General features: G+C 36.2%; 2 protein-coding genes across 2 annotated transcripts in view; one reads left to right on the top strand and one right to left on the bottom strand.

The window, feature by feature from the left end:
* Window positions 1-14,680: 14,680 nt before the first annotated feature.
* Window positions 14,681-16,162, bottom strand: LOC138304773 (protein SPMIP1-like). Its single transcript, XM_069245037.1, has one exon. The coding sequence runs from the start codon at window positions 16,037-16,039 to the stop codon at window positions 15,458-15,460; it is 582 nt and encodes a 193-aa protein (XP_069101138.1). The 5' UTR covers window positions 16,040-16,162; the 3' UTR covers window positions 14,681-15,457.
* The window catches only part of LOC138304772 (F-box/LRR-repeat protein 5-like), an 81,296-nt gene continuing 73,268 nt past the window's right edge, over window positions 16,160-24,187 (top strand). The window contains exons 1-6 of the mRNA XM_069245036.1: window positions 16,160-16,312; window positions 17,609-17,944; window positions 18,960-19,083; window positions 19,886-20,101; window positions 21,639-21,820; window positions 23,457-23,570. Of these exons, the coding sequence (XP_069101137.1) occupies window positions 16,223-16,312; window positions 17,609-17,944; window positions 18,960-19,083; window positions 19,886-20,101; window positions 21,639-21,820; window positions 23,457-23,570 (1,062 nt within the window). The 5' untranslated portion in view covers window positions 16,160-16,222. The remainder of the gene's footprint in view (window positions 16,313-17,608; window positions 17,945-18,959; window positions 19,084-19,885; window positions 20,102-21,638; window positions 21,821-23,456; window positions 23,571-24,187) is intronic.

Genomic DNA, 24,187 nt, shown 5'->3' with positions numbered 1-24,187 from the left:
TTTTAGGTAGCTGTCTGTGTTTTAGGTAGCTGTCTGTGTTTTAGGTAGTAGTCTGTCTGTGTTTTAGGTAGCTGTCTGTGTTTTAGGTAGCTGTCTTGTTTTAGGTAGCTGTCTGTGTTTTAGGTAGCTGTCTTGTTTTTAGGTAGCTGTCTGTGTTTTAGGTAGCTGTCTGTGTTTTAGGTAGCTGTCTTTGTTTTAGGTAGCTGTCTGTGTTTTAGGTAGCTGTCTTGTTTTAGGTAGCTGTCTGTGTTTTAGGTAGCTGTCTGTGTTTTAGGTAGCTGTCTTGTTTTAGGTACTGTCTGTTTTAGGTAGCTGTCTTTGTTTTAGGTAGCTGTCTGTGTTTTAGGTAGCTGTCTTTGTTTTAGGTAGCTGTCTGTGTTTTAGGTAGCTGTCTGTGTTTTAGGTAGCTGTCTGTGTTTTAGGTAGCTGTCTGTGTTTTAGGTAGCTGTCTGTGTTTTAGGTAGCTGTCTGTGTTTTAGGTAGCTGTCTGTGTTTTAGGTAGCTGTCTTTGTTTTAGGTAGCTGTCTGTGTTTTAGGTAGCTGTCTGTGTTTTAGGTAGCTGTCTTTGTTTTAGGTAGCTGTCTGTGTTTTAGGTAGCTGTCTGTGTTTTAGGTAGCTGTCTTTGTTTTAGGTAGCTGTCTGTGTTTTAGGTAGCTGTCTTTGTTTTAGGTAGCTGTCTGTGTTTTAGGTAGCTGTCTTTGTTTTAGGTAGCTGTCTGTGTTTTAGGTAGCTGTCTGTGTTTTAGGTAGCTGTCTTTGTTTTAGGTAACTGTCTTTGTTTTAGGTAGCTGTCTTTGTTTTAGGTAGCTGTCTGTGTTTTAGGTAGCTGTCTGTGTTTTAGGTAGCTGTCTTTGTTTTAGGTAGCTGTCTTTGTTTTAGGTAGCTGTCTGTGTTTTAGGTAGCTGTCTTTGTTTTAGGTAGCTGTCTTTGTTTTAGGTAGCTGTCTGTGTTTTAGGTAGCTGTCTGTGTTTTAGGTAGCTGTCTTTGTTTTAGGTAGCTGTCTGTGTTTTAGGTAGCTGTCTGTGTTTTAGGTAGCTGTCTGTGTTTTAGGTAGCTGTCTTGTTTTAGGTAGCTGTCTTTGTTTTAGGTAGCTGTCTGTGTTTTAGGTAGCTGTCTTGTTTTAGGTAGCTGTCTTGTTTTAGGTAGCTGTCTTGTTTTAGGTAGCTGTCTGTGTTTTAGGTAGCTGTCTTTGTTTTAGGTAGCTGTCTTGTTTTAGGTAGCTGTCTGTGTTTTAGGTAGCTGTCTGTGTTTTAGGTAGCTGTGTTTTTAGGTAGCTGTCTTGTTTTAGGTAGCTGTCTGTGTTTTAGGTAGCTGTCTGTGTTTTAGGTAGCTGTCTGTGTTTTAGGTAGCTGTCTTGTTTTAGGTAGCTGTCTGTGTTTTAGGTAGCTGTCTGTGTTTTAGGTAGCTGTCTTGTTTTAGGTAGCTGTTTTTTTAGGTATGTCTGTCTGTCTGTTTTAGGTAGCTGTCTGTGTTTTAGGTAGCTGTCTGTGTTTTAGGTAGCTGTCTGTGTTTTAGGTAGCTGTCTGTGTTTTAGGTAGCTGTCTTTGTTTTAGGTAGCTGTCTGTGTTTTAGGTAGCTGTCTTGTTTTAGGTAGCTGTCTTGTTTTAGGTAGCTGTCTTGTTTTAGGTAGCTGTCTGTGTTTTAGGTAGCTGTCTGTGTTTTAGGTAGCTGTCTGTTTTTAGGTAGCTGTCTTGTTTTAGGTAGCTGTCTGTGTTTTAGGTAGCTGTCTGTGTTTTAGGTAGCTGTCTTGTTTTAGGTAGCTGTCTGTGTTTTTTTAGGTAGCTGTCTGTGTTTTAGGTAGCTGTCTTTGTTTTAGGTAGCTGTCTGTGTTTTAGGTATTGTAGCTGTCTGTGTTTTAGGTAGCTGTCTGTGTTTTAGGTAGCTGTCTGTGTTTTAGGTAGCTGTCTTGTTTTAGGTAGCTGTCTGTGTTTTAGGTAGCTGTCTGTGTTTTAGGTAGCTGTCTGTGTTTTAGGTAGCTGTCTGTGTTTTAGGTAGCTGTCTGTGTTTTAGGTAGCTGTCTTGTTTTAGGTAGCTGTCTTTGTTTTAGGTAGCTGTCTGTGTTTTAGGTAGCTGTCTGTGTTTTAGGTAGCTGTCTTTGTTTTAGGTAGCTGTCTGTGTTTTAGGTAGCTGTCTGTGTTTTAGGTAGCTGTCTTGTTTTAGGTACTGTCTTGTTTTAGGTAGCTGTCTTTGTTTTAGGTAGCTGTCTGTGTTTTAGGTAGCTGTCTGTGTTTAGGTAGCTGCTGTGTTTTAGGTAGCTGTCTGTGTTTTAGGTACTGTCTGTTTTAGTACTGTCTTGTTTTAGGTAGCTGTCTGTGTTTTAGGTAGCTGTCTGTGTTTTAGGTAGCTGTCTGTGTTTTAGGTAGCTGTCTGTGTTTTAGGTAGCTGTCTGTGTTTTAGGTAGCTGTCTGTGTTTTAGGTAGCTGTCTTTGTTTTAGGTAGCTGTCTGTGTTTTAGGTAGCTGTCTGTGTTTTAGGTAGCTGTCTGTGTTTTAGGTAGCTGTCTGTGTTTTAGGTAGCTGTCTGTGTTTTAGGTAGCTGTCTGTGTTTTAGGTAGCTGTCTGTGTTTTAGGTAGCTGTCTGTGTTTTAGGTAGCTGTCTGTGTTTTAGGTAGCTGTCTGTGTTTTAGGTAGCTGTCTGTGTTTTAGGTAGCTGTCTGTGTTTTAGGTAGCTGTCTTTGTTTTAGGTAGCTGTCTGTGTTTTAGGTAGCTGTCTGTGTTTTAGGTAGCTGTCTGTGTTTTAGGTAGCTGTCTGTGTTTTAGGTAGCTGTCTTTGTTTTAGGTAGCTGTCTGTGTTTTAGGTAGCTGTCTTGTTTTAGGTAGCTGTCTGTGTTTTAGGTAGCTGTCTGTGTTTTAGGTAGCTGTCTGTGTTTTAGGTAGCTGTCTGTGTTTTAGGTAGCTGTCTGTGTTTTAGGTAGCTGTCTGTGTTTTAGGTAGCTGTCTGTGTTTTAGGTAGCTGTCTGTGTTTTAGGTAGCTGTCTGTGTTTTAGGTAGCTGTTCTGTGTTTTAGGTAGCTGTCTGTGTTTTAGGTAGCTGTCTTTGTTTTAGGTAGCTGTCTGTGTTTTAGGTAGCTGTCTTTGTTTTAGGTAGCTGTCTGTGTTTTAGGTAGCTGTCTGTGTTTTAGGTAGCTGTCATTGTTTTAGGTAGCTGTCTTTGTTTTAGGTAGCTGTCTGTGTTTTAGGTAGCTGTCTTTGTTTTAGGTAGCTGTCTGTGTTTTAGGTAGCTGTCTTTGTTTTAGGTAGCTGTCTTTGTTTTAGGTAGCTGTCTTTGTTTTAGGTAGCTGTCTTTGTTTTAGGTAGCTGTCTGTGTAGCCGTCTTTGTTTTAGGTAGCTGTCTTTGTTTTAGGTAGCTGTCTTTGTTTTAGGTAGCTGTCTGTGTTTTAGGTAGCTGTCTTTGTTTTAGGTAGCTGTCTTTGTTTTAGGTAGCTGTCTTTGTTTTAGGTAGCTGTCTTTGTTTTAGGTAGCTGTCTTTGTTTTAGGTAGCTGTCTTTGTTTTAGGTAGCTGTCTTTGTTTTAGTTTGTTTTAGGTAGCTGTCTTTGTTTTAGGTAGCTGTCTTTGTTTTAGGTAGCTGTCTGTGTTTTAGGTAGCTGTCTTTGTTTTAGGTAGCTGTCTGTGTTTTAGGTAGCTGTCTTTGTTTTAGGTAGCTGTCTTTGTTTTAGGTAGCTGTCTGTGTTTTAGGTAGCTGTCTGTTGTTTTAGGTAGCTGTCTGTGTTTTAGGTAGCTGTCTTGTTTTTAGGTAGCTGTCTTTGTTTTAGGTAGCTGTCTTTGTTTTAGGTAGTCTGTTTTGGTATGTCTTGTTTTAGGTAGCTGTCTTTGTTTTAGGTAGCTGTCTTTGTTTTAGGTAGCTGTCTTTGTTTTAGGTAGCTGTCTGTGGTGTTTTAGGTAGCTGTCTGTGTTTTAGGTAACTGTCATTGTTTTAGGTAGCTGTATTTGTTTTAGGTAGCTGTCTGTGTTTTAGGTAGCTGTCTTTGTTTTAGGTAGCTGTCTGTGTTTTAGGTAGCTGTCTTTGTTTTAGGTAGCTGTCTGTGTTTTAGGTAGCTGTCTGTGTTTAAGGTAGCTGTCTTTGTTTTAGGTAGCTGTCTTTGTTTTAGGTAGCTGTCTTTGTTTTAGGTAGCTGTCTTTGTTATAGGTAGCTGTCTTTGTTTTAGGTAGCTGTCTGTGTTTTAGGTAGCTCGTCATCAATAGATAGTCTTCGAACAGACCGACAATTTGACGAGACATTTTGTAAATTGTTTAGTTGTTGAAATCACACACAACACATAAAGTAATACACAACTGAAATGCAGACATACGGAAGTAAATTTCATTTTTAAACTTACTTGTTAAGAACAAATAGACATTAAAACCTACCTTTTATGTATCTATGGTCCTTCTGACACCACTGTTTCGAAGATTCGTCAAAGTGGTTGTTGTGCAATTTATAGAGCATTTCTCTGCTTCAAAATTCGGAGTCAAGTGCATATGCGTACAATCTTCGGTTCATCTCGCCACAAAATGTTTGCTATTTATCTCAGGACTGTCTGAATTTACATATATACAATGTAATTCAGTAATAAGAATGTCAAATACAGGAATCAAACGAAACATAAATGCAGATAATGTAACACAGCCAGGGTAAAGTATGATTCGTATTAGATTTGACCTTGTGAGACTTCACGGCATGAATTTGATCTGTTATTGTCAACAGTAGTATGATAAATAAAACTGGCTGGTGAGGAATCATTTGAAGAGCAGGGAATATTGGCAACAGCTATATATTTCTCTTGTCTTTCCAATTTTTATGTTTTATTTTGTTTTACTTTGATTTTAACTTCAATTAAATTAATTTTATTCCATGAACCTTATGGATCCTTGTCGCAATTTACCAATATGATTTCTAGGTTCGAAAAGTTTGTCTTTGTGCATGGCATGAAAGGGAATGCGCAATTGCATTTAACAGAATCACGCTCGCTCAACGATGCTGAATTCTTAACGTAGTTGCGCATGCATTATCATATTTTAGGGACATCTAAAACAATATCTATTCCTTTCCTTTATTTGTCGATCCCGTTAACAGCATGTTACACGTCCAGTGATCAATCTACATGCGCATCCCGAGTCCTGGACTCACAGAATTTTAAAAGGACCCATGAAATTTCTGGGAATGGGTATCTATAACAATGTGGGACCCATTGTTTTCACAAAAACCATTGAAAAGGACCCACGAAAAATAATCGTAGATTGAACACTGCACGTCTCTGATTGTATCTCATTTCACAGTAAAACACAAGTTGGTGGGCTTTTCTTGTTAAAGGTTTGTTTCGGTTGGCGCCTATTAAAGGCCCACTGCCTTTCCGGAGCAAAACATATAGATTTCTTAAAAACATTAATAACATCAGAAAATATATACCGATGGACTAAATTGAGGTTACAACACTAAACATATGGAACACTTCGTGCGTTATATATCAAAACAGTGGAGAGTCATTTCGTTGTTTTGCCGTCTGGCGCAGTGATAGTCAACTACCGCGCGGTATTTAGGATGACGGCGGGAAACATAAGACGACCTGCGTTATGAAAATTAACATTTTATTTATTTGAATTAAATTGTTTTGAAGGTGATGATAAATGTAATATTTAAGGTAAGTTAATAACTTTTGCGGCTCTACACAATTATCGATCACGTTTTACATTCCCATTTTAAAATTTCGGAAAGGTAGTTGCCCTTTAACTACGCCTGTTAACTACTTATAAATGTGATAATGCTAAACCATTTTACAGTTTAAAGTACCTGAGACGTTTTTTTTCTCTAATGTTATGTGTATCTAAATTGTTAGTCCGTAGTGTTCATATAATATGGCGTATTTCATATACACGTGCTACGATATCTTTTCGTGAATATTATTAGTAAACGACAACATTTGACCAACATAATTTCTCAGTTATAAATGCATGTGTGCATTACATATATTTCACACTTTTGAATACTAATAAGCTCGATAGATATAACGGTTGGCATGTCTACCTGTTGGGACGTGTGTTCCACACCTTCAAGCTTTTAAGTGATCTGAAAGTTATCGCATTGATCTTGTCAGGATAAAAAGTGAAAATATTGATTTATAATATGACAGTTTCCGTAAACCTGTTTATATAGATAACACGTTCCTACACGATCTGATCGATAGCGTCCTACTGATTGTACAGTTTACCGTATATACCAGCAATGTCAATGTACAGTTTACCGTATATATCATATACCAGCAATGTCAATGTACAGTTTACCGTATATATCATATACCAGCGATGTCAATGTACAGTTTACCGTATATATCACTTACCAGCAATGTCAATGTACAGTTTACCGTATATATCATATACCAGCGATGTCAATGTACAGTTTACCGTATATATCATATACCAGCGATGTCAATGTACAGTTTACCGTATAGACCTTATACCGTCGATGTCAATATACAGTTAACGGTATAGTACAGTTTACATTACCGTAAATACCATATACCAACAATGACAAAGTGATGTTTACATTACCGTAAATATCATATACCAGCGATGTCAATGTGATGTTTACATTACCGTAAATACCATATACCAGCAATGACAATGTGATGTTTACATTACCGTAAATATCATATACCAGCGATGTCAATTTACAGTTTACCGTATATATCATATACCAGCGATGTCAATGTACAGTTTACCGTATATACCTTATACCGTCGATGTCAATGTACAGTTTACGGTATAGTACAGTTTACATTACCGTAAATACCATATACAAGCGATGGCAATGTACAGTTAACCGTAAATACCATATACCAGCAATGACAATGTGATGTTTACATTACCGTAAATATCATATACCAGCGATGTCAATGTACAGTTTACCGTATATACCGTATACCAGCAATGACAATGTGATGTTTACATTACCGTAAATATCATATACCAGCGATGTCAATGTACAGTTTACCGTAAATACCATATACCAGCAATGACAATGTGATGTTTACATTACCGTAAATATCATATACCAGCGATGTCAATGTACAGTTTACCGTATATACCGTATATTAGCGGACTAACCGTATATCAGCAATGACAATGTGATGTTTACATTACCGTAAATATCATATACAAGCGATGGCAATGTACAGTTTACCGTAAATACCATATACCAGCGATGTCAATATACAGTTTACATAACCGTAAATACCATATACCAGCGATGTCAATGTACAGTTTACCGTAAATATCGTATACCAGCGATGACAATGTATAGTTTCCATTACCGTTACCCGTAAATACCATATACAAGCGATGTTATTGTACAATTTACCGTAAATACCATATACTAGCGATGGCAATGTACAATTTACCGTAAATACCATATACCAGCGATGTCAATGTACAGTTTACCGTAAATATCGTATACCAGCGATGACAATGTACAGTTTCCATTACCGTTACCCGTAAATACCATATACAAGCGATGTTATTGTACAATTTACCGTAAATACCATATACTAGCGATGGCATTGTACAATTTACCGTAAATACCATATACCATCGATGTCAATGTACAGTTTACATTACCATAAATACCATATATCAGCGATGTAATTGTACAGTTTACCGTAAATACCATATTTTAGCGATGTAATTGTACAGTTTACCGTAAATACCATATATGCTAGCGATGTCAATGTACAGTTTAAAATTTACATTACCGTTAACACCGTATACCAGCGATGTCGATGTACAGTTTACCGTAAATACCATATACCAGCGATGTCATGGTACAGTTTACCGTAAATACCATATACCAGCGATGTCAATGTACAGTTTACATTACCGTAAATACCATATACCGTCGGTGTACAGTTTACTGTAAATACTGTTTACCAGCGATGTCAATGTGAAAATTTAATGCCTATAGAAGTGGAGTTTTCAAATCTAAAACCTATAACTAATCGCTAATTTGACTGTTCCTATGTCCGTACTTCGTTTTCACTTTATTGGTGTATCGCGAAGATATCGGTCATGTGTTTTATGTTTCTGTAATTAGAGTATACATAAACTCAACGCTAGAGTAATATTAATTATTGTGTAACTCAACGCTAGAGTAATATTAATTATTGTGTAACTCAACGCTAGAGTAATATTACTTATTGTGTAACTCAACGCTAGAGTAATATTACTTATTGTGTAACTCAACGCTAGAGTAATATTACTTATTGTGTAACTCAACGCTAGAGTAATATTACTTATTGTGTAACTCAACGCTAGAGTATTATTACTTATTGTGTAACTCAACGCTAGAGTAATATTACTTATTGTGTAACTCAACGCTAGAGTAATATTAATTATTGTGTAACTCAACGCTAGAGTAATATTAATTATTGTGTAACTCAACGCTAGAGTAATATTACTTATTGTGTAACTCAACGCTAGAGTAATATTACTTATTGTGTAACTCAACGCTAGAGTAATATTAATTATTGTGTAACTCAACGCTAGAGTAATATTAATTATTGTGTAACTCAACGCTAGAGTAATATTAATTATTGTGTAACTCAACGCTAGAGTAATATTACTTATTGTGTGTATCTTTTGCTCAGTAGTGTGCTTCCTTTAGAAATATGCATCAATGGATCGACTTCACAAAGTATGGCGTTTAAACGTAAAGTTATGATTTTTGTAACTATTGTAAATATTTCAATGGAGAGTCTTTTTGTGTGAGGAGATATACCCCCCCCCCCCCCCCCCACACACACACAAAAAAAAAGGTTTACGTTCAATTGATCATTTTAAAAGTAAATGTTAATTATGTCGATAACTTTCTGTTTGTGAAATAACCATGCATTTACATCACACTATTGTTATCATTACACTATACAAAGGTTACGTGGACAAACTACAAAGCCAGCTCCAATCCTCGTATTTCACTGTTACCATTGTAATTACATGTATAGTCTATCAATTTTGAAGCCATTACACGGACTAATTCGACGGCCACTGTTTTAATATGGCTTCTTTACCATAACTTTGACCCGCGCGATGGTCAATTACCATAATATGCGCGTGTTTATAATTAACCAAGCGACACGATATAGTTCCATGATAGGACCAATTACGTCATGAACGGATAATATTGTAGCGCACGTGTTATCAAGTTTTACAGGTGAGCGGGGCGCGAGAGATTGGGGAATCCGGAAGCTGAATGGACCACAGCACAGTGCGACCAGCCGTGTTGGTTACGAATCGATAGATAATGATCCGTCTGGCATCACATTTGTATAGTACCAACCTTAATTATGAGGAGTCATAGGAGCCAGTGAATTATGGAACTTTTCAACAATAGTTTTTTTCTTCTTTTCTGTGACCTATATACCGTTTGCTATAGGTTATTTATAAACACTATATGTCGCGTCGTAAAAGGAATGGCAGTCCCCACGCTCCTCTCCGTATCCCGCCTACCGGTATATCATCCTCGATACTCCAGGGGTTCCGATCACTTACGATCACTACACTAGAGATCGAAAGTGATCGGAACCCCTGGAGTATCAAGGATAACGGTATATATACTCACAAAAGAGGGGAAAATCGCAATAAAACCAGAGTCACAACTAAGACGAAGAATAAAGTACTAATAACTTAACGTTACGGCAACGTACACAAATACTTTCAGCGAGTCCTTTCTTTAATCTTCGGGTCCATACTTTTATTTTCCGGCAAGGCGTCAGCGTTGTACCTGTTGCTCCATTATCTTTTCTCTTCAACCTAATTAGATTGTTTTTTTTCTTCTTCCTGTTCCTAACCTTTTCCTTGTCGTAGCGCCTCACTTTAGGTTTCGAGTAGAGCATTTTAATTTGTGTGGGGAAAAATCTGGGTTCTAGGTCCAGTTTCATGAACATTTCTTAAAAAGGAATCCCTTATCTTAAAATTCCCCATAGAAAAGCTTTACAGATTTTAAGGAAGGCTCCTTAACGTAAGATTTTCCCTTAACCTCTGTAATGCTTTCCTATGGAAAATGTTCCCTGTTCCCGAAAGAGTTTCTGGTCCTGCTTAGCATTTAGTATAAAGGGAGTAGGACGACTGGTTTGCCAGTATAAAGTGGTCGGATGAATGTACTGTTCGGTATCTCTGACGACATGGGGAAGGGTTCCATTATTGCAAGGAGACGCCACGCGAATATACCACAGCCTCACAAAAATACAGATTGAGGGGAGGCCGTCTTTAAATGACCTCAGCTGTCAATAAGATGTTAAACCTTATATACCAAATCTTATTTATAGTCTACATATTACTTATGATTACGTGCATGTAGGTATATATACTAAACATTCTATACATCGACCCATGTGGCGAGATATTTTGTTTCCGTTTGAATAACAGTCCCGTCACGTCCTCACTACATTGTTAGATATATGAGAGCACTTTCAATAGTCTGTGTATTGACTTTGTGTAGATTTATAGGTCGTGGTTTAGAGTTAAAAACCGTTAATGTGATAGGTGGCTAGGTAAAGTCAATATAACCTGGACTAACATACACCTTACCTGTCCGCTGTACACGTATATAATTAGTTGGCAGTTATGGATTTCATTTTTCAATGTTCATACCTGTACCTGCATGATTTACTAGTATGTCATCTTTGGCAACGTATATATTTTTGAAATTAGGAGTTGCCAGTTTATTGTGGGCAAGAATCGAATTCAAATATTACGATAATCATCACTTGAAGTTAAATTTACTTTACAAGATGCAAAAATACTATCAATGGCATGTACATGTATTTCGACAAACTGTCTTGTATTTCGACAAAATTCCATCGAAATGGTTTGCGACAAGATTGCGTCTTATTTTTTACACTCTCGTAATTTTAACAGTTGCAAAAGACATTTGCTATAGTTCGTGTTTTATACGGTCATTTACGAGAGTGAGATAAATATGATATCATACAGACACCGCCTCCCTTGTATATGACATGGATACGTGTTTCGTGTGTGATCTGATCACACAACAATATAATAGAATACCACCTAAATAACTAAAACATTATTTGTCATGATAAGTCGTTACGTTGACCGAACGTATTGTGTGTAAATGTGGAAGCAAAGGATATGATAGCATTTAAGATTAATTTCTTGTTTCAGCAGTGTTCTTCACATCAAGCCACTGATGAATGTGGTTGGATGCTATTTTTCAATTTATTCCCCTCCAGAGGCAAGTGTTCCACTATTACAAGTCCTGAGATAGTACTGTGTGAGGAAAGTCTCCAAAAACATAGCCACATGGGAGGCCGTCCTTAAATGACACAAGACAGTTACAGTGTAACAAGACATTATATACTTAATATCCGAACTTAACCTATACCGCTGGTCAATCTCTTCCATCAAATGCATTCTTCAGATATTGCTTGATTGTGTTCGCTTAGTGACGTCACCGTTGAAAACCTCATAATTTGATTGATTTACACAATTTATTAAGGCAATCGGATACTTGCTATATTTTGTGCCATCATCATTCAAGATTGACTTTTTTTGTACCTGCACTATCATCTCAAGAGAGTCAATAGTCTCGCCATTACCATACCCATGTAGGCTAGATCGATGTAATAGACGAGTTTGTCCGTCATGCCTCTAATCCCTTCTTTGATTGCGATGTCATTATAATTGACAAGACGGTTGCAATGCATCGCTAATGGAGTCCAGCCTTTTGATGTTATGACATGTTTCTGGTACAAACCAAGTCCAAAAATCTTATGTTGCTCTTCTGGCTGTGTTCAGAGTTCAATTAGTATACACGCATACGGGAAATGTTATTTATCTCAGTACTCGATAGCTGATCATGTGTGATCAAAATGGTGTCGTTTCCGGTTCCTGATGGTCGACTGTCGTGACCCCCTTAACTAAGTCCTAATTTGATTGGACATTTAAGATGGCGGTCACCGGGTACTCTTAGTACACACACTTCAATGTTGTTATATCTCTATATCATCATCGATCACTCCTACGGGTGATCTTATCAATCGATATAGGTCTGAGGAGAGCACCCTGAGCCATTCCACTTTACCAACATGTTCTTTGTGTTTAGATCAATATGATGTACACACAAACCCAATATACTGTCTTCATCAACCCGTACATCAAACACATGGATCACGGTCAAATGAACCTTCTATCGAGATATAATCAGCCCCTGTATTAGTGTATAATATATGTATTCTTTCTTATTTGCTTTAGGCCGTTTGTTCATAATGAACTGATTTCATTTTCCGGTATGCGTTCGTAGTTGTTTACGGGTAACAAGAGTAAGTGTATAGGGTAATTACCACATATCTCTACATAAATCATTGATCAACTGCCGAGGACGACTTTTGTAATTGAAATGTTAAAAAGAAAATTTGTGTAAAATTGTCGTGTACCTTCGATATGTTCTGGTCAAGGTTGGATGACAACAATCAATGTATACCTTGTAATCTATACACTTAACGACCAAATTTAAACAATGAATAATTAATTGGACAGAGAGATAACAACAATCTACAGGTATACCCGCAAAACAAAGTCGACAAGCTTCAGACTACACGTGGTTCCCGAATGGACGAACGATTTAACTTAATGGGTAGATGTTCCAGAAAATAGTACTACATTATGTAACAACTATATCCACCCGAACACGTGCTTTACGTGCGCTACATGTGTATTTACAAGTCTAGTTAGTTATCGAAGGTCGATAGTCAAAACTTCCTCCCCTATGCCGACTGTTTACGTAAAGAAACTGTTACCGAGGCGTAATTAGTTTATTCCAGTGAACTCCGTATAATAATAGGTTCGTCATCACGTCGTTCTATATGAACCGTAGACCTATCATTGTTTATACATTGATTACATTATATTATCGTCATAAATTCCACGTGATAGATCTATAAACCCGTTGACATTAAAGGTATACCCGGTGCCCGATTTACCGCCCGGGTGTCGATATGCAATACACCTTTGTTTTGGGGTCATTACTATAAGGGAATTATGGCATCCTGGCACGACATGCTTAATCATACAACAATCGATTAAGTCAGTATATATCTACATCACAAAGGAGTGCCAAGGCAAGGCACATACACTGTACAAGTCATCCGTTTACACGACATCGGTTCAGTATAGCGGAAACCTGTCTAAACTGACAAACAGCTAGTCCGGATTGTAGTTGGATAGACGACTTTTCGTCAACGATGACGTATGAAGAATTAGTTAGAATCTAACAGTAAACATAGCTAATTAAGAAAACAATTTTACTCCGAAGAGTAATTTCCCTTGTGAATTATGACGAAGATATAAGTTACTGGTTTATCGCCTACACGATTCCACCTATTCGTGAATAAAACACATTTATTAAAACGGACTCCTTGTACAAGTCGCACTAGTTCCTAACCCAGGTACACTACTTTTTCTATTGAATATACACAGGTAAATAATTAACTGAACTCATGATCGATAACTACTAAAGCAGGTTCTGTATACGACCGTCAGAATGCCATAACGGTTATAGGGAAACGCATTATAATACACCTCTAAAACATTCACCGGTGGCTTCTTATTAGCGAGTTAAAAATGAAGATAAATTCATCCATTACGTGCTTCTACTAAAAGGCATTCTTGTAAAGAAACTATTACATGTTGCTATAGACGGGTTTAGCTACAGACGCACACCGAACTATTTTTTTGGTAGCACATATTATAGAGCTATTTCGCCAGGCCATTGATTATATATTACCATTCAGTGACTATTTATGATCGGTAACAGAAGTACAAGTAATTACACTGTCGTCAACCATTGATAGTTTGTTTAGTTATCGATAGTGACGTTTCGTCATTGCTCAGGATAAGTGGTACGGTAGATAGCACAACAATTTGGTTTTTTTTCAAATTTAAAACACTTTTACAATATATATATATATATATATATAACGTTTACATGTACATATATGAAACAAGTTGACACAAGTATCTGGTCGATCTATATATTTACAAAATACGGGCTGGTGGAATATTTGTACTAAGGATCTATGTGCATATATATACAGAACAGCTATCGAACTATCGACCCTGGACTGATCACTCATTCAAAACGTAATGCATTCAATGCACACACTATTTAGTAAGAACACAGATAATGAAAAGCTAACACAAATAAAGCTATCTATAAACTTCTGCGTAAACTAATACCCCTTTTCACAAATACCTACAACATAATTCGAATGTTAGCTACACTAAAGGATACGGTCATTTATACAAGAATAACGCTGTATAAATACTGGTTCTGCTATCAATCCATGAATAATTAATAAAAACCTGAACGGAGATCTTGAAAACCTTAAATTGTCATTCCATACAAGTACATACGTGCACGATAAACTTAATTTGACGGGAGTCCTTGGTTAACATTGGTACAGGCTAAATAATAAAAGACGCCAGCAGGTAAGATATCGGTGTAGGTCCCATTCAAAGCAAAATCACGCAACTACACTCAATTGCCTGTGTGTCAGTGTGCCATTTTAATAATTGATTGTGTTTATAGCCGATAGGTAGTCCATTGAATACTGAATGTGGCTTTTATTCATTGTCCCGGACACGTAGACCTTCACCTACGGGTAGTTTTAGAGGTACAGACAAAAAGAAACCAAACTATTTTTTTTTCAGTTTTTATGCAAGTTTTTCTGTCATGTTGTGAGGCTGATAATATTGTACAAGTATAAAACCTACATTAAGTATACAGAAGCCCAGATATAGCTCTACGCCATTAAAAACCTTATGTACAAACGTTTTATATACAAGTATTTACAATAAAGGACAAAATCTGCCAGTTTTGGACGGACGGCACTGATTAAGGGTTGAAAAGAGAAATGGATGAATTTTCTCTACTTCATTATGATATATGTATATAATATCCACGCATGATATGTACATAAGTTCATATTGCATTACGATTAACAATACACACAACAAATACTAGAAAATATGCTACGTTGAGCAAATAAAATTAATTTAAAAGTGTCATTTTTAAATATAAAATTTCTCAAATATTGAAAATTCCATTTATAATTGATTGCTATAAAAGTTAATTAAGTAAAATAAACACATCACTCCTATAGATAACAAACAATAAGACACAGTTTCATCACAGATAAAAACGGCTGTATACGTATAGGTTCCCCTCTTTCCAACATGAAGATCAACACCTTCCTCATCATATCCTACACGATACTGGGAATCACGTAATATCCATTCATTCGACTGTACACGAACACTGTCACAAACATCAGCTAACGGACGACGACACAAGTTTTTTGTTTCACAAATGATATCACAAAATGCTTTAATCGTGTTTTTACATAATACTTTTGCAGAAGACTTTATCATTAATTCAAAAATGAATTATGGACCTTTGACAATAAATTTAAAGTTACCATTTTTCTTCGTAATCCGGATTAGAGGGGATGCCAGTTCTTGTGTAAAAGGTATCCGATACTATCCTTGTACGTCCAAATGCAGGTTTCTTAATTTCATTTTTCTTCACAACATCTGCCAACCGCCATCCATATTCCCAAGAACTAAGGAGAGGGAATTGGAATTTGTCCTCTGGACTGTCCTTGTATCTATCACACAGATACTGGTACCGACCCTTTCCTTCTTTCGTGAACCCATCATACAGCTTATTCTTTACGCTAGCTATAACTGGAAGCATCGCGACATTCAACATTTCGCCGGAATTTTTCTCCATAAATGGAACATCCTGAAAATTGGACTTTTTCTTATTGAACCGTTGTGGTGTTCTGTCTTCGGGTAATTTGGTTAATAAATCCTCGGCAGGCTTCGGTGCGTTTTGTATTTTCCTTCTAGCCACCTCCGACTGTTTGGACTCTGCCATGGAACTAGACTTGTCAGTCTTTTTTATGTACCATCCTAGCCTTGCATCACGCTCCTTATTGTATGATTCTTCTAAAAACTTTTGTATCTGCGTACTCGCAGGATAGTTTCGGGCCATCTTCAACGCTCTGCCCGGATACTTCAAGTTAAGAAACTGCTGTACAAGACTCACTAATCTATAAAGTTTTGATATGCCGCGACACCGCACGAGCGACCATAGCAACACGACGCGTCACAATCACACGAGAGTTCGACGAGATTCTTCGAGATTTTATCAATACTTCCTATCAAAACACACAACATGGCGCCGAAGTCTTGGCCTGACGAGGTGGATGTATTTACTATTCCTCATTCTAGAATGAAGGAATTAGTACAAAAATACGTAAACATGGTATGCATATACGTCTATCAGAAGTGGTTTGAATTATTTCATGTACAATAGTTGACGATTGCGTTAACTACGAATCTCGGGTGAATAACGTGAAGATGATGACATGGAAAGAGAAACTTGCTAAAAAGTTCTCAGTGGGCCTATTATTTGGAAGTTCCGCTTCGAGGACATCTGTTAACTCTGACTGATCGCTTATCATAAAAACAAAATGATTTAAATTAGAATATGAAAAAGTCCCAATCGGTCCAGGTCGTCTCGTCCTTAATATTGGCTGTTCGCTTTCGCATGGCCTTCGAATAAAAAAATAATTAAGTATTATAAAATCTCTCTATAATTGATAATTTATATTTACTTCAACCAAAATAACACGTAGGATTCTACGCATGAAAACAATCCACTAACGATTAAGTTATTTATACAAAAGTGTTGTAGGCTTTAGTTTTATATAACAGTTATACATAGTGTGTGTAGTGAGGTCGCCTTCTAGCGTTGCGCCAGGGGTCATTTCCTTATAGCTCAGTCTGTAAAACGACAGGCGGGTAAGTCAATGTCAAAGTTTGTTGATTTCTTTAACTTCAAAAATGAATATTGATCATAGTTGTCTGAACAATACATTTAAACAGACTGATTTAAATATTGATATTATCCCAAAATATATTTTTATCAGCCTGAAAGTGCCTGATGTGGATCACATCAGGGCTTACAATACTACTGGCAATAGAATGGACTTCATAATTGTAGAAACACAGTGGAGGTAGGGTATGATTATTCGTTTGAATACAAACACTAAACTTGTGTCAAATGGGATGTTTTACAATGATACACCAACCATAGGTATTTAGCATGTTGGTATGTCATTTTGCCCTGACCACGAATCAAACCCAAGTCTCTGGTGTGAAAATCTATGACTCTGACAACTGAGCCAAAAAAACTTGCTCCGTCAGCTGAATGATAGAAAACATATTAACACTATATATATGTACAAACTCCATCAACCAGCTCCTTTTATAGGTAGAATAAAAGTAACAAATATTAATATTTGCCATATTAAGTGAACAATTTTATCAGTAAAAGTACCTAATAAAAAGAATCATAATTGCAAAACAAATTTAAGAAACTGCCGCACTCCCTTTTATTGAATTTCATAACTGACCAATAACTGAGAAGCTAACTTCATATGATTAAACATGAGATCATAGCTGTGTAAGATTTTAGTAGAAATGATTTCAAATCTGTTCATAAATGACTTTCGAAATAAATGTATTTCATTAAGATGAAATGTGTATTTCATTTCAGGTTTCTGACATCAACTTCACAAATGTTGGGCACCTGACTTCATTACTGGAGAACCTATGTAACACATTCAGAGAGTTCCATAACCACGAACAAGTGGAGAATCAGTTCATCATGAACAAGCTGAAGGAGAAGCTCAAGTGTCTGTCCATTAAAAACCATGCTGTCTGTAACTGTCACTCGGACAACAGACTGACAGAGATGCTGAACCTGTTCCAGGATGGGTACAAGTGTACTGAAAAGACTGATGCTGATAGGATAAACTATGGCATCAAACTTAGGAAGGCTCTGGAGGACTTCACCAACAACTTCCTCCCTCACATGGAGGAGGAAGAAGAGGTTGGCATCGATCAACTCTACAATTTGTTGTCATCTTTTAAGCATTGATGTCACTATTTTTATAATACTGCCTCGTCTGTCGATCAACCATTGACCTCCTATCCTTAACCGCTGGTCAGACTTTAACAAAATTTGACTGGTAGCCTCCCTATGGGGTATTGACTGAAAATTGTTCAAATGGTGGGGCTAAACTTCTGGGGGCCTGAGAGGTGGGGCCAAAAGGGGTAAATTTGGCTATTTTCACATAAATAAGCATGGCATTGCACTCATAATGCATTGGTAGCATCCTTTTAGGGTGGGTATTAAAATTATACAAATTGTGGGGCTGACCCTGTGGGGGCCTGATACGTGGGGCTAAAAGGGGTCAATATGGCAACTGTCATATAAACAGCTTCTTCTTTGAAACTTAGCATTGAATGACACTCATAGTCTTATGATATTGACAGCATCATTATGTGTTTGGGATTCAAAATTAAACAAATGGTGGGTTCAGTTTTGCTATTTCTTATTGTAAGAGTTTCTGTGAAGAATTTTATTTTCTTTTAAATGGGGTAGTGATAGCGGAGTGATTAAGATGTCCCGATATTACCACAAGCCCTCCACCTTTAGGGTGCAGGTTTGAATCCCATGTTGGGCAGTTGCCATTCTCACCATTATTTTTATACTGATTTGAAAAAAAAAAAAAAAATGGACCTTTGTTCTTTTGTCAAATTGTCTGACAAATCATCAGGCTAGATCATTAGAATGTCCTATATGCATTTCTATAGTTATAAATTGGTACAGAGTATAGGCAATACAAAGTGTTATACACTATTTCAGTTTATTGAGATGAATAACACAAGATGTAGATATCAATGTTTCTGTGATATCAGTACAAATTAGCGTCTTTTGTCTTTCTAAGATGGAGATACTGACATACTCATTTTTTTTTATCTTTTTCTGGACCATTTCACCATATTTTCATTTTTCGTTAAGAATCTTTTGTTAATATTATCTGTTTACCCTGATGTTACAGATATTTCAGCCGATGTTGATAAAATACTTTAGTTACGATGAGCTCTGTAACATCAAGAACGAGGTCCTCATGCATCACTCAATAGCTACAGGACAGAAGCAACTGAAGGAAGCAGAATTGATGTGTATGTATCTAACAACAGTTAACCTTGAAAATCTCCCTTGTTTTCCTCAAAATTAGATTTAACAATTTTGAAATACCATAGGCGATTGTGTGAGATCCTTTGTCCTAAAACTGAATTACATTTATTGAGTGTTTTCAGAGTTATTCAACATGATGTGAGCAGTCGTCTACTATGGCTAATAATTCTAAAAAAAAAACCCCACAAGGCACAATTAATGTTTTGTTAAATACTGGTTTAACCTTTAGTAGTTGTTGAGCATCCTTCCATTGAGAGTGGAGATGGATTTGCTTCGGTGAGTATCTTCCTCTACAGAAGGTACCTGTACATCGAAAATAATCACCTAACATTATCTTGCTTGGATAGAATAAACATTGAACCTATATCAGGGCTGTGTTTCATCAACAGTCCTTCATTTTAAGGAATTCCTTCACTTCGAATAGCCTTAGGGAAGCATTACAGAATTTGAGGTGAACATCATAAAATAAAGGAACATTCCTTAAACTCTGTACAATCATTTCATGTTTATAATTATTCCATTGATCAAATTCAACTTCTAGTAAACAGGAAAATAGTTGAGGATCTTATTTTCAGACATCCCCCCCCCCACCAAATTCTGGAAATTTGTTAAAATAGGTGGGGGTCTTATTTGCAGGAGAAGTCTTATTTTTGCTGAAATAGGGTAATGCTTTCCTATGGAAATTTATATTGAGGAATGTTGAATATAAAAATAGACTCGGCAAACTATCTGTAATAGTTATTGATATTAAAGATATAAAAATGTATTTCCATGTTTGATTGGCAGGTGATGACATCCAGGAGAAAGAGGAACTGGAAAAGTCTGAGAAGGAGGTGGAATACCGGGGAATCGATACTCTACCGCAGGAACTGATGCTGAAAATCTTCTCCCATCTCGATCCTCGTCAGCTCTGTAGCTGTGCTCAGGTGTCACAACGCTGGAATGAACTAGCTACTGATGGTTCTTTGTGGACAACCATCCTACCTGTACAGTGGGCTATGGGTAAAATCATTGTGATATTAAATGTTTAGTTCAGGCTTATTTTCTGTACAAAGGAAAGGTGTTAGCATTTATAGTTATGTCAAAAAAAAGGTGTTAGCATTTATATTAGCATTTATAGTTATGTCAAAATATTGTTGTTGGTGAGTAGATTTTTTAACTGTCAGAACCAAAGTTGTTCAGAAGATGATTTGATTGCTAATAGTTAGCAAATTTCTTATTTTTCATTTGCTGCCAAATCTGTCATTACGTTTTCTCTAAAATCGCCAATTAGGTCAAGAATGGAATACTTTATAATTTTATAGAATTTTGTCCAGTTTGTTTCACAATGAATTATTCTATCTTAGTTTGAAATGGTTGTTAACCTAATGATCTTTTAAAGAATGAGGCCAATTATTTCATTTCACCATAAATTACATGGTAGCAATTTGGTTTTGTATTCAAAGGGAGATCATCATTATATTTGGACATTAATACAAACCAAGAAGTTTTGATGACTTTAGACTGTACTTGAAATTAAATATTAGAGATAAATATACAGTCTTGTGCATAAAAGAGTATCTGAAAAAGGACTACATATGGTTTGGGCGCTTTTTGGCCCCCAAATCCATTAAATATCAAGCCTGTTCTTAGTGATGAAATTTTTGATTGTCAAATATAGAGTATAAAATAGGTATGATAGTAGGTATCATTGCAAATATTCTGAAAATGTGGAAAATTTGTTAATTTTGGCCATTTTTGCAAAGTTTTCATCTAGAAAGCATAGAGCACATCCTCGAAAAAATTATATATTTTATTAAAGGTGCTCCACCGCTGACAAATAGTATTTTTTCATTATCAAAAACAGGAGCAGACGATTTAGTATTTTTCTTCAGTTACAAAAATTACTTACTTTACACCATTACCACCATTGAAAAGTTTGAGCTTTTAATTCTACGTCAAGTTAAAAATATGAAAAATAATTAATTGCATCCCGAAAAAATTCCAACGCATTATGTCCTATATGGAATGAAGTACTGATTGCGCATGCACCAAAAGCAAAATGAAAATATATATAAAAAAAATTGTGTTAATTAGACATACATACACACGATTGAATACCAAATATTGTTCAAATAATGAATATCATTTATGCACTGTCGGCGGTGGAGCATCTTTAAAGATGTACCTGATGTACATGTATCTACATACACACTCATATTTTTCTTTTACAAAAACTATCAAAAATGGTCAGAAAATGACAAAAAATTTTCCAATACAGTTAATTTATGTATATTTCGGATGGTTATCCTTGCAACTTAAATTTGCAAAATTAGAAAGAAAAAAATATTACAACTAAATCAAGGATGTACTATATATTTCAGGATAAAAAATTTTTTTCTTGAAATTAATTTTAAAGCTGTGGTAGTCATACTAAACATGCATAATGCAAATGTGAAGATATTTTCCAAATACCCATATCAACAGGGGGCTGCCTGGAATGTTTTTCACTATAATTGTAGCATATCACTTATATGTTTCATCTGTGTCCACTTGGCAGGTCAATGGTCATTTGTCCCAAGACTGGACAGTCAGGAGGAGGAGGATAAGGTGAACGTCACAGAGGAACTGATGGCTGATGTCTTGTGCGAGGAGATGATCGATGAGGATGCCGATCAAGACGAGTCCGGGGGAGATGAGAGTGACGGCATTGTAGATGAGGAGTGTACAGAAGACAAACAGGTCAGGGCTGTTTCTGTCTTTCCTTCAGGTTTAAGACCCTGTTCAAACTAGTTTTTTTTGTATGCCTATATATCACTTCCAAAGTGTACTTGAACATAACTTAGTTACTTCAGAGCGCCAGATAAGATGTGTAGTAATTGCGCATTAGGATTACAGAAAAACGCATTAGAAAATTAAATATGCATTGTTTTAAAAAATTATGCATAAATATTTCCAAGAAAAAGCTGAAAACAAAAGTTTAATTTCTAACCATTTGGAATTTTCGGATATTGCTCTTGTCTTTCTATATAAACATTTGGATGATGCTGATCTTTTATCATTTGAGACCTCTCGGGCATGAGGGGGGATGAAAATTGACACCATTAGTTTTATCTGTGATATCAGTGATGACTGATGCTTTAATTTCAATTATGCATCAATTGAATACTAGTTTTATCTGAGCTAAAGTGTTCTTGAACTTTAGTTCATCGACAGAAGCAAAAAGAAGTAGAACTAAATATAAAAGTTTTCATTTTTGTTAGAAACGTTTTCATTTTAGAATGCCTCTCGTGCATGAAACTATAAATACCTAAAAATATATAGAATATGTAAAATCTACCTACTACTATATATAGTACATAATGTATGATTATGATAATAAATCCTATTATATGATACAAATAATCGAGATGAGTAGAATGAGCCAATACTCTAACCAGTTTTAGTCGCAAAGCAAAATCAATCTGGGGAACAATTTAACCATTGGATTGTTTCAAAGGCCAGGCATGAAATAAAACTGAATATAAAATAGGTTAGAATTCCGTTATATGATGAATTAAAATGTTGTTTTAGATGTGTAAATCTAATTAAATCAATTTCTAGGCAAAATCAGCATTGAAATCAAAGAAAGGGGTAAACTACTTTTTGAAAGTTTCAATTTCTTCATTGAACTATTTTTGGGGTAGTAAAATCAGCATTGAGTTGAAAAATAGGGGTTAAAAACCCTTTGACTTAATTTATTATGTGGAGCTCTGTTACTTCAAAGTGTCTATGCATGAATAATTGTATATTATGTTTACTAGTGTTTATAACATGTCAGTCTTTGGTTACTAGAGGAATACTTTATAAATTTCAATGCTAGGTTCTCTGTGAACCTTTTTAGCATGTTCCATTTCAGGACAAATCGTAAATAAACAAAATTCTCAAAAGATAACGCTATATTAAATTCTTTTGAAATGAAATCAGAATAATTCATGGTGACAAAACTGGTTTGATAAAATCATAGTTGAAATTTATGCCTTTACATAACAAAGTTATAGTGTCAAGTATTACATGATAAAGGCATACAAAACAACTTGCTCTTAATTATCATTGTTATTATGTAGGCATATCAAATTAATATATGTATTTGTGTATTACTGAGTTGTCTGCGTATAGGTATTGATTATCACATGGTGTGTTTCCGAGCATAACTTCATACTTTTTAGAGATAACTATGCTAATGAGTTATACGTTAAAATTATGCTATCACAATGAAAACCCACTGGCAAGGAAGGTAACTCTCTAATATAGAATAGCTAGGATTAAGATAGATTTTTATAAAAGTATATTTATGTGATGCATACATTTCTAATAAAAACATGATGATTGTTTACAGATCCGTAAAGAGGCGGCCATGCTAACATCCTTAGTAAAACACCTCTTACCAAGAGTAGGGTCTCATGTCAAGTCATTTTACCTTGGATACAGTAAAGGTCTTGTTAATGGCCTGGTAAGTTTGTCATGACCTTGTTAATGGCCTGGTAAGTTTGTCCTTGACCTTGTTAATGGCCTGGTAAGTTTGTCCTTGACCTTGTAAATGGCCTGGTTAGTCTGTCCTTGACCTTGTTACTGGCCTGATAAGTTTGTCCTTGACCTTGTTAATGGCCTGGTAAGTCTGTCCTTGACCTTGTTAATGGCCTGGTAAGTTTGTCCTTGACCTTGTTAATGGCCTGGTAAGTTTGTCCTTGACCTTGTTAATGGCCTGGTAAGTCTGTCCTTAACCTTGTTAATGGCCTGGTAAGTCTGTCCTTGACCTTGTAAATGGCCTGGTATGTCTGTCCATGACCTTGTTAATGACATGGTAAGTCTGTCCTTGACCTTGTTAATGACCTGATAAGTCTGGCCTTGACCTTGTTAATGGCCTGGCAAGTCTGTCCTTGACCTTGTTAATGGCCTGGCAAGTCTGTCCTTGACCTTGTTAATGGCCTGATAAGTCTGGCCTTGACCTTGTTAATGGCCTGGTAAGTCTGTCCTTGACCTTGTTAATGGCCTGGCAAGTCTGGCCTTGACCTTGTTAATGGCCTGGTAAGTCTGTCCTTGACCTTGTTAATGGCCTGATAAGTCTGG

Source organism: Argopecten irradians, chromosome 12 (assembly GCF_041381155.1).
Source record: "Argopecten irradians isolate NY chromosome 12, Ai_NY, whole genome shotgun sequence".
Taxonomy (NCBI): Eukaryota; Metazoa; Mollusca; class Bivalvia; order Pectinida; family Pectinidae; genus Argopecten; species Argopecten irradians.
Note: the sequence above shows the minus strand (reverse complement) of the source record. Positions and strands in the feature narration are given on the sequence as shown.

Bases quoted from the DNA above. Each gene is read 5' to 3' on its own strand.
- LOC138304773 (XM_069245037.1), bottom strand. From the start codon at position 16,039: ATGGCCCGAAACTATCCTGCGAGTACGCAGATACAAAAGTTTTTAGAA.